This window comes from Indicator indicator, chromosome 12 (assembly GCF_027791375.1).
Source record: "Indicator indicator isolate 239-I01 chromosome 12, UM_Iind_1.1, whole genome shotgun sequence".
Classification (NCBI taxonomy): Eukaryota; Metazoa; Chordata; class Aves; order Piciformes; family Indicatoridae; genus Indicator; species Indicator indicator.
In genome coordinates, this window is record NC_072021.1 from 13,675,021 (window position 1) to 13,686,488 (window position 11,468).

The following is an 11,468-nucleotide window of genomic DNA, read 5'->3' on the forward strand; positions in this document are numbered from 1 at the left end:
TGTGGGTTTTGAGTAGATGGAGCTGGATGTGGCCATCTCTGCTCTTATCCCCAGCTTCCTCTGGCTGTGTATTATTTTGAGTTTCTATATATATGGGAGTGGGATGATCTGTGACTGGGACGGTAGCAGAACTGTGCTTCCTTGTGTCTGCTGGGGACTGGGTGCAGCTCATTGTACAGAGGCTTCACAGTCAGAAAATCTGCATTTGGTTAGACATGAGATCATAGACTCACAGAATGGTTTGGGTTGGAAGGGACCTTTAAAGATCATCTAGTCCATGCACCCTGCCATGGGCCAGCACATCTTTCGTTAAATTTCCATTTCAAATTCTCCACCTAACACACAAAAGTCAGTTCAGGCCTTACCCACTCTGCAAATCTCCACTTTTTCTTCTCCTCCAGTTTGTAATCCCTAGTGGCAACTCCACCCTATCCCAAGAACCCCTTGATTGTAAAAGATGAGTTTTCCATCAGGACTGGAAGCATTATGAATCCAGAGCTCATCTGGTCAGGAAGAGTAGCAAATAGGAGTCAAGGATTGGTTAGACATAGCAATAGGAGAGTGACTTTTTTGAGGGGGGATTTTTGGTTGGTTTTTTTTTGTTGTTGTTGTTGTGTTTTGTTTTGGGGTTTTTTTGTTTTTTTGTGTGTTTTTTTTTTTTTTAATTAATGAAACTGGTTTTAATTTCCCTGCCTCTTCCCTCCCACACCTGATGAGTGCAACTGGATCCTAAAAGAGCAGGCGTAGTTTTCCTTTGTGGTTGTTCTTACTGATGTTGAGCTCACATCCTTTTAAAAATGTTTTACAGATATTTTTTGCATTTGGAAACTTCCATTTCACTTATCCATTTTTAACCACGACTCTTGGTTGGTTGGTTGGTGGTTGGTTTTTAATTCTATGAGGAGTAAAGTGAAGGTCTTTACTTATGAGGGTGATGGAACACTGGATCGGGTTGCCCAGGGAAGTAGCGGAGGCCCCATCCCTGAAGACATCAAAATTCTGGCTTGATGGGGCTCTGAGCAACCTGATCTAGTTGGGGATGTTCCTGCTTACTGCAGGAGGGTTGGGCTAGATGAATTCTAAAGGTCCCTTCCAACATAATGTAATCTGTGATTCTGTGATAAAGTGCACAGATCAGGGCTTGATGAGAATATCAGCAGCCTTGTAGGAAGGGACCATGCTAAAATGTATCTAAGGGCTTCTGTGACCTTTGCTAGCTACTTCTGTCAATATTGACTGAAAACTGGTGTTTTAAGGACAATTCTGTTCCAGAAAAGACCTCATAGGCCTCCACAGATCTACCACAGTGTCTTTGAACTCACCTCTCATAAACATAGACCTTTGAAAGTGTTGCTTTACATGAACTCTTCTTTCAGCCTTTACTTTTACAACCAAGGCAGGCCCTATAGCTTTATTTAGAAATCACCCATCATTAGTAACCACATTTAATAGACATATTTACAAGGTAAGTGACAGTGGGAAGTAATTAAGTTTAATATAAATCGCACTCAGTTTCAAATCTGCAGGCTTCAATATAATAATTAATAGAAACTACAGCTTCTATAAAAAGTTGCAGTATTTATAGCAGTATCTTCTTTCTTTTCCAGCTAAACGCATTGAGTCTGATGGAGATTAAAGTCCCCTGTCTGTTCATCTTACTTGTTTCAAAGCCATTTTCTTCCTATGGTGCACTTCACTGCAAATTACTTACTGCTTTTATTCTTCATGAGGAGATTTGCGATTAAGTTTACGATGGGGGGAGGAAGAGTGTTGTCCAAAATAGCTTTGTAAACGCACATATCTCGAGCTGTGGCTTTCTGCTAACTCTGTGTTTAATAGATCAGTGCCTAAAGATGTGTGCTTTGTTTCACAGGTGTCATGCAGCTGATAGATCTGCTGGTGGAGTTGATGGTTGCAACTGGGCCAGAAAGTCTTCATTAAACAAAATAGAGTAAAATAATCAAGGAAGGTTGGAGCTCTTTGGAAGATCCATTGAGTTGATTCCTCAAAAAGATTTATCATTTGGGACAGCCTGCCACCAGTGGCTGCCATGGCTAGCAAAAGAAAGTCAACAACTCCCTGTATGGTGCGAACTTCTGAAGTTACAGAGCAGGAAGGCACCGAGGGCATAGAGGCCCCTAAAGAGAAGGGGACTGGCACACTGCAGCAGGATACGAAAAAAAATTGGCCTTCAGAAAGCTCAGTCAAAGACTGTGAAGTGGTTGAGGCAAAGCCCCCAGCTGAAAATCAGTCTAAGAAACCCCAGGGTGGCTATGAGTGCAAATACTGCCCTTACTCAACACAAAACTTAAATGAATTTACAGAGCACGTTGACACTCAGCATCCAAATGTCATTCTCAACCCCCTGTATGTCTGTGCCGAATGCAACTTCACAACCAAAAAATATGATTCTTTATCTGACCACAACACAAAATACCACCCAGGAGAGACAAACTTTAAACTGAAATTAATTAAGCGCAATAATCAGACTGTTTTAGAGCAGTCCATTGAGGTCACTGCTAACGATGTCACTGTCGCAAGTGGTGGGCTAGAAAATGCAGAGTGTGATGATTCGCTTCATGGGGGAATTAGCGCAAGTAAAACACCAGTGGTGAAACCAGGAAAGCCAAAAGGGGAAACCAAGAAGGGTCCCAAAAAGCCAGAAGAGGGAGTTACGGAAAATCACGTGGATGGCACTCTCCCCCGCGTCATAACTGAAGCCACTGAGGCTATTGCTTGTATAAATGGAGACCTCCTTCATGATGTGTTGGCCCATGTTATGCCCTCTGTACAGCTGCCACCAAATATTAACCTTGTCCCCAAGGTCCCAGTACCTCTGAACAGTACCAAATACAACTCTGCACTGGACACTAATGCAACCATGATCAACTCTTTTAACAAATTTCCTTACCCAACGCAGGCAGAGTTGTCATGGTTGACAGCAGCATCGAAACACCCAGAAGAACAAATCCGAATCTGGTTTGCTACACAGCGTTTGAAGCATGGTATAAGTTGGTCTCCTGAAGAAGTGGAGGAGGCAAGAAAGAAGATGTTCAATGGTACTATCCAGGCAGTTCCCCAAACCATCACTGTCCTACCAGCTCCTTTGACAACTGCAAAAATGCCCCAGCCTATCATCCAGACGGCTTTGCCTTGTCAGATACTGGGCCAGACAGGTCTGGTGTTGACTCCTGTGTCAAACGGTTCAACTGTTTCCTGTTCACCAATTACGCTTGCTGTTGCCCCAAACCAGGGGCAAAAGAGGACAATACAGACCTTATCAAGTGCCCCAGAGGCCAAGCGTCCTCACGTAGTTCAGGTGCCTGAGGCTCCTGCTAAGTTGTCTGCTGTACCACTAACGCCAGCCAGCGAGCGCAAAAAGACAAAGGAGCAGATAGCAGAGCTGAAGGCCAGTTTCATGACAAGCCAGTTTCCCAATGATGCAGAAGTCTACCGGCTGATAGAAGCAACAGGTCTCTCCAGGAGTGAGATCAAGAAGTGGTTCAGTGACCACAGGTATAGAAGTCAAAGGGGCATTGTGCACATGCCCGGTGATGCTTTAGGGAAAGATCAAATAGCTCCTTCAGCTGGCCGACACGGCCGATCGTTTCACCCATGCACAGAATTTACCCCCCAGAGATTCAAAGAGAAAACCCAAGAGCAGCTTAGGGCCCTTGAGGAGAGTTTCCTAAGATGCTCTTTTCCTACTCAAGGAGAATTAGACAGGCTTCGAGTGGAGACTAAGCTGAGTAGGAGGGAGATAGATTCGTGGTTCTCTGAGCGAAGAAAGATAAGGGACAGCATGGAGCAAGCTGTCTTGGACTCGATGGGATCATACAGAAAAATTAAAGAACAAGAAATTCCCAATGGTGCAATAAACCAGGCAGAACTACTGAGCAGCTCTCAGCTCCCTGGTGCTTTATCTGGGTCCTCTACCACGTTTAAGAAAACCCAAGAGCAAACTCACCTCCTAAAAAGCACGTTTGCAAGGACCCAATGGCCATCACCCCAGGAGTATGACCAGTTAGCATCTCAGACTGGGCTCACAAGAACTGAAATAGTTCGCTGGTTCAAGGAAAACCGGTCATCACTAAGAACAGGATCACTTAAATGGATTGACCAGTACCAGCAGCAGTGTGTTGTTGATGGTCATAATGAGCAAAGCCAGAAAAAGGGATCAAAACACACTGAGAGTCCAAAGAATGGTAATGAGGGGTCTCAGCAGCATTACCAGGAGCATAAAAAAATGAATGAAGAGAATGGGGAGAAATTAACTGTCAGAGTAAAAAGAGACTGTGAACCACTGAAAGACTCTTTGTTGGCGAATCAAGCAGAGGGTACGGACAGGTTGGAGTGCAACAGCCACGATGGCCACGGCAGTGAGGAGAACGAGGAGCCAGCAGACGTCAACTGGGTGGAAGTGACGGTGGGTGAGGAGGATGCTGCATCGGACTGTACGGACAGCTGGAGCCACACAGCACCCGAAGGCCAGGCAGAGCTGGCAGACTTTGACTCTGAAAGTATATCTGGAGAAAATTCCCACGTATAGACAGGTAATGCTGATGGTGCCCTGTTTGTCTGGGCCTGCCTCTGTCTGGCTGTGCTTCCAGCATCTTGTAGGTCCTCTTGAGCATAAATCCCCAGAGTCCATTCCTGCCGGATTGTTGTGCCTGCTGGATGCCTGAACAAAAGGGAGACCCATCCTCCTTGTAAATTAAAGCAACTGCGTGGTAGGGGAGGGGTTAGTGTTTCTTATCTCCTTTTGGGTCAAGTCCTGGATAAGGGAGTTTGGTTGTTTTGTTTTGTTTTGTTTTTTTTTTTAATTGGCAATAAGTGATTAAACCTTAAACTTTCTGCCTTTGAACGACCTATGTAACTTCTGCAGCACTTGATGTAAAACGTACCAGCTGCGCCACTCAAAGAAATAGTAAGTGACACTAGTAGCTAGTATTCCCTGGCCTAACAATAGTTGGAGTGTGAATAGAGGCTTGTGAATAGAGGCTGTGTCTGTTTTTGCACCTCGAGTCTTTCCTTTGCAGTATCCTGCCCTGCTCAGAATGAAAGGTCACTGGGGGAAGGGCCCAGGACAGAGATGCTTATTTATGCAACAGCAAGCAGGGGGAAAAAAAAGAAAAAAAAAAAACAAAACACTGTTGTGAGGACTGAAGTGGCTAATGCAAATGTAATGTCTTCCTCCTGCAGGTGAGAACTGTCTCCAACCTTGTTTTGTTCTGCTTGCTCACTCCAAAGGCTTAGGAAATGCCCCAGACTAAGCTATGTGGGTGTTTTAGCAGCTCTTTTTCACAGGATCTTGAATTTAAAAGCAAGCTGCTGGGCCTTTCTTTAGGGGGGTCTGGTATAATCTTTCAAAATGTGAATGGAGGTGTTATTTGGAGACCTGAAGCCTGTTTCAAATCAGAGTTGCACAGGTATAAATCTGGAGCAAGCACTGTCAGCATTTGTTGACTTGCACATTGAATTGAGTTCACTGGAGCCTGTAACATTTTGTGCTCTGTATAACTGAGTCAGTTTCTCCCACACTGGAGACTCCTTAGACTGGAATGTATCCCACAGAAAGCTCAGCACCCTGTATTCATAGCCACAGTGACAGATCACCTATTTTAGAAAGTCAGCACTTTGCTAGTGTCTAATAAGAATAATGTACTTCAGTATTTCTTAAAACAAACACAAATTTCAACCCCCAGGACTGCTTAAAAGCCCTCCACATTTGCACTTCTACTATTGCAGCTGACAGTACTTGAACTGCTCTCCTTTGCAGAGGGGTAGTTTTTCTTAGCAAGCCCTGCTGGATAGCTTGAGGCTTTTCACTTTCTCCTTGTGCAATACTTGTCCAGAGTCTCCTGGACATTTTCTCTTGAAATGAAAAAAGAAACCCTGCAGTGGTTTTATTTGAGCTATGAATCGTGTGAGCTAATTTTGAGAAATGTTATTACAGGATCTGTATCACAAAGCATCTTAAAGCTCCAGTCTCTAATGCAGCCCACTGTCCTGTGTTATGCTTGCAGAAGTTGGTAATTAGGGATGTGAAGAGCGGGTTGTGTTGCCTGTGTGGCAAAGGCAGAGATTAAAGGAGGCAAGGACATGGTAACATAAGCTGGAGGCATGCTGGGGTGCTACTGTTGTACTGCCACCTAAGAAAGGAAAGCCAGTCTGATCTGCCTTCTAAAATCAAATGCATGATGGATAAATGCATCGGGGGATTGCCTTTTTTTTTTTTTCCTCTAAGGGATGTTACTGTAGATCATCTACCCTTTCCAGCTGAGGAGAGGGAGCAGACCAGAGGCTAGGAGAGGGAATGGGAAGGATAGCAGGAGAGGGAGTTGCCTGACACCACTATTTCTTACAAACCTTCTGCAGCGTGAGACCAAGCTTTGCAACAACCCTCTTCCAGCAGCATAGGTTTGGTGCCCACAATTTTGTTGCTCGCAAGCAGTGTGGGGTATGTTCAGGTGAACTTTGTGTCCTGGCATGGATGCTGACCAAAGGCTCCAGGGCTGTGGAGATGCTTGAGTGTTCTCAGAAAGGAAATTTAATAAGAACTTTGATCTGAGTTGAAGTTTCACTGAACTGTGCTTTTGACAAGGAGCTTTGTGGTGGCTGGTTGTAACATACACCCATTGAGAGAGATGCAGTGGAGCAGGGCTTCTACTCCAAAGACCATGCAGTAAGATCAGAGGCCCATTTTGACCTTTGCTCTTTGTTTCTCAGCATGCTGGCCTGGTGACTTGACAAAAACCCAAATTCTTTTCCATTTTCCTTTATTCTCCCTGTTAGTCTTAGCCCAGAAACACAAGTGCCTGCTCTTCAGTACCTGCATGGAGGCAGTCACAGGCATTGTGACGCAAAAGCTGGAAGCTTTATACCCTGTACTGCTGAAACCCATGGAAAAATCCTTTCTATTGGCTCCTTTTTCCTTCTGGACAAGCTCTCACTCTTATCTTCATGAAGCCTATCTTACATGATTTTTATCTAAACTCAGTGCATATGTTAACAAGGTACTACCTTAGTGACATTCAGGTATGACTCAAAAGCATAGACTGAAGACCTGATGGAGACCTTGTTTCTGCCTGTTGTGAAAGTCTGATTTTTCCTAACATACTCCTCAGTACCTTAGAGGAATTGTGGTACTGTCCTGGCTGCACATAAGGGGTGGAGAGTTGACAAGGCATTTCTCCTCCTCTTGGCTCTCACACAGGCACAGTCATTACATGAAACTTTCACTGAACCCTACACTGAGCAGAAGCACATTCCTTTGATATTCATGGTGCTGCTGTTTTCTCAGCTTGATGTATGTAGTTTAGAGTGAATATTTTTCATTGATAAGTCTTCATACTTCTGAAGCCTTTGACAAATTTGGATTTATTTCACAGAGTATGTCAGGTTTCCTGAATAGTGAGATTAGGAGACTTGTCACTGTAGGGTGCCAGGGCCTTCAAGATGTTGAGTGACTACTGTAGGGTTTACTAAAGCCATCACTAAAATGCTCCAGGCTGCGTAATGAAGCCTCATATATCTCTTGTTAGGAGGCCCAAATGCTTTATCAGGAGAGTGTTCTGGCTCCCATTCCATCAACAGAGATATTCCTGTCTTCCAACAGCACAGGTCAAAATTAGGTCTGTTGTTCCTATTTGCACAAGCCTAACAAACACAAACTCCTCCTAAATTAAATACAGCAGTTTGCAGCTCAGACATGAGAGCAGGACCAGAGCATGCCACAGTTGTTAGCCTCTATTGCTGGCCTTCTTCACAGCATTGTCTCCCTGTGGGGTTTTCTCAGGATCCTTAGCCTAGATCTTTTGGGTTTTGTGCTCAGAAGCATGCTTCCCCCCCCCCTTCTCTGCTGTAAATTTCGTTCCTGTTAGTGGTATTGAGCTTCAAGGCACCATCATGAAGTCAGCATGGAATTGATCAGTGTTTTTTGCAGAACAGTGGTCACCCTAAAGTAGCTTCAAGGAGTAAGGCTGAAGTACACATGATTTGCCATTTCACCTGGAACCAGTGAGGTGCATTGGAGACCCAAGCTGTAACACAGTGAAGGGCTGCAGAGATGGAAGCAAAACCCAATGTGGCAATTAAAATTTTCCAGTGAGTTAGGGGGAGCAGGTCACAAGGACGGGGGAGGCCACAAGGGGAGGACTTCTGCCTTTGGAGTTGGTGTGCCTTTTTATCAGACTCAACCACCTTGCTTTCTGCATTGCTGATGTCAGACAAAGCTCACTACTTCTGTAGGAAATAATAGACCTGGTAGCAACATTCCTAAAGGGTGTGAAATACTGAGTTAGCCCAGGTTTTGGTAAGCGCTGCCACTGGATGGGTGAGGAGGATGGTGCAGGAAAGCTGCCTTGTGCTGCTGCATGCAGCTCCAGCCTGAGTGGGTGCTTGCACTTCTTGCTTCATAATGCCTTCAAAAATAATACATTGCTTTTATAATTTTGCAGGGATACTCCTCAGCTGCACTGTCCTGATGTTGAAGAGGAAATGCTGTCTGAAAATAGAAGAAAAGTTAATTCTCCTGTCTGGGATGACTTAGTGTGTTGTGACTCCCAAGTCTCAAACCACGCTTCAGAGGCACAGTGAGAAGTATTCTCATGGAGCATCATCATGGGATTGTTCATAGTGCCAAAGTCCTCCTACTGCATCAAAAAAAAAAAAAAAAGAAAGAAAGGAAAGGGTCCTTGTATATAGGTTTCTCCTTAGCTTCTCTCCCACCCACTTTCTTGCCCAGCCTCTTTCTCTACTGGAAGAGATTTGTACAACGTGGAAATTTTGTTAACTTTTTAATACATGCAAGTTACTCTTGCATAGAATGCCATTGCAAAATCTGGGGAAGTTTTCTTTGTGGGAGGGGGAGAGGAGATTTTTTTGTTTTGGTTTGTTGGTTTTGGTTTTTGGGTTTTTTTTCTGAAGCATTTTAAGACAGATTTGCAGTCTTTGGAGGCTTGGTGCAGATCAACATCTGAGCCCAGATCCCCACCCTGGTTTACATTTCAGCCCACTTAAAGTCATTGCAGGGTTGGGGAGGATTGTTCTGGAGTGGTTGGGGTTTGGTTTTATTCCTGTTTTGACTTTGTTTTGTTTTATGGCCACCTGCTACTGGCTGAAGTATTTAAATTTCTGCTTTTTTTTGTGCTCCTGCAAGGCAAGTCTTCTCCAGCTCCTGTACTTCAATTTTTCACAAGCCAGCCTCAATTGTGGGTTTCTGAAGATTTGGCTAGAACGCCTTTTTTTTTGGTTTGGTTTTGGGTTTTTTTTTTTTTTTTTAGCACTTTTTGTTTAAACATGCAGTACAACCCCCAGAGGGGTTGGAGCACAGAAATTAAGATGCTTCATTATCTGAACTTGTGTTTCTTCAGCTGATACAACGGACACCATAACCAACAGTCTGCCCTCCAGCTTTAGAAGTTGTAGCGCGCAACGGATTTCCGATTAACCCTTGCCACTAAATTTTTAGAACAATCCTAGGTTACCGAGTGCACTTTCTTTTTTAAAATACTGCTCATTTGGACTTGGGGGGGGTGTCTGTCCATGCACATGTGAGGAGGAGGAGGAGGGAGAGTGGGTGTGTAGGTGAGTGGGTACAAGAGCCGTCCGGTGCGTTCCTTTGATGAGCTGGGTTCGGAAAACTTGCCCGCCTTTCAGTACGCTGCACAAATAGGATGCTAGGGCATTTGAATAAATCCAACTTTTCTAACTTGTTGCTCATTTGTTGTAACTCAATAAAACAAAGGCTAAACGTTTTGGTAACCTTTTTCTCTCTCTGTTTTTTCTTGGGGTTTTGTTTAGGTTCTGGGGGTTTTGTTTGTTTGTTTTAAATGTTATTTAAAACCTAAACTCAGCCCCCAGCAGCTCTCCTTGGTGTACAAGTGCTCAGTGTCTTTAGAGCCACGATTAAGGTTTTAGCTGATTTTGAAATAATCAGATTGGTAAACGCTAACCAGATTAAAGTGAACTTGGTCAGCTACTGATGCTTATTTCCCCACTGTCAGGTAGCTCTTCTGTATGCAAGAGAGGCAGAGAGCACCTGGGAATGAGGCTTTGAGGGCACCTTTATTTTGGTTTCAATCACAACCTGAATGAATGAAAGAAACCACCCCTGTGACTCACTCAAAGGTATTTTTATTAATCATCACACTTTCGGTGTTGAGGGACGGGGGGACAGGGGCAAGCGCTTAGCAACTTCCCTTGGAATCAGGTTGTCTAGTCCCTCGTCAAAGAGGAGTGACTGGATCAGGCAGTGCATGGCACAAGCCAACAGCAAGAGGTGAGGAAGCAATTTCCTCTCTTCCAGGGGCACAGGCAGCCTGACACAGGGTATGCACATGTCCCATCACACACAGCAGCGTGCATTCTACTCCTGTGCATGTGCAGCGGCAGACGCCTGCCCAGTCACATCCCCACCTCCCGTGTGGGTTGTCGGATCAAAAGGATCCAAGTGTCAGGTGGCCAAAGCAAAAAAATACTTCTGAGGACACTCCTCCAGGACTCCAGAGCTGTAACTGAAACTAATTGCCAGTTCTGTCTGCTTTGCTTACATAAAAGGATGCTAATGTTTTAATTGCCCTTGTGCACAGTTTTTAACAGCTACTTGGTGGCTTAGTATGCCAGATTGCGTCTCCTGCCTGATGTGCGTGTAGGTCTGCGTGTCTGGAGCACTGACCTACTTTGCTTAACCAACAGCACTCCCAAAGACCTCAGCAGGAGGTTAAGAACAAGACCCACCTGGGTTTTCTGCATTTGTACAGCCCCAGTCATGGTGGGATTAGGGGCCAGAACTGGGTCTCTTTAAGATCTCTGCAATTCAAATAAAACAATAGCAGTGGCCCTGGAGTCTGTCATCACACAGATAATAACACTGAAGCTCTCCCACAGCAAACAAATGGGCTTGCAAAAGACTGGCATGGCCTCCACCAGCTTTGGCAGAACAGCAGCACCAGGTAGGGTTGCACAGGCACGTTTTGGTGTGATACCAAACTTTCAGGTGCCAGAGTTCATCAGGGAAGGCTGTTCTGGTGCCCCCTTTTTGGTTTGGGGGATATTTTTTTTGCTTAAAGCAACCCAGGTCCCCATGAAGCTTGCTTCAGTGTGGTTGCCGGAATGAGTTCACAAACTGGGCACTGCAAGCAGGCTTTGTTTTTAATTAATACAGAGGCAGTGACTGCGGTTCTAGGAGAGTCCAAGCAGGGAGGCACAATCAGGACATTGTTTGTGCACTGCAGTCATTAGGGACAGCCTTGGCCATGGGATTTCATTTAACATGGATGAAAATAGGCTGCTGGCACCAAGTTTCCTCCTGCACAGCCTTGCCTCCCTGGTGTAGGAGCCTGGTGCTTGCACTACAGTGGAGAGGTTGAGAGCAGGACCCTGGCCCTTGTGAAACCCCACAGCAAGGGAATGGCTCAGGAGCAGAGGCCCAAGACCAGCAGTCCCTGGTGCTCAGGTTTTGATTG

General features: G+C 44.9%; 1 protein-coding gene across 1 annotated transcript; it reads left to right on the top strand.

Annotated features, from left to right (window-relative positions):
* Positions 1 to 2,035: 2,035 nt before the first annotated feature.
* On the top strand, positions 2,036 to 4,549 carry ZHX2 (zinc fingers and homeoboxes 2). The gene has a single exon (XM_054385403.1). It carries the CDS (start codon positions 2,051 to 2,053, stop codon positions 4,547 to 4,549), a length of 2,499 nt encoding a protein of 832 aa, XP_054241378.1. The 5' UTR covers positions 2,036 to 2,050.
* Positions 4,550 to 11,468: the final 6,919 nt, after the last annotated feature.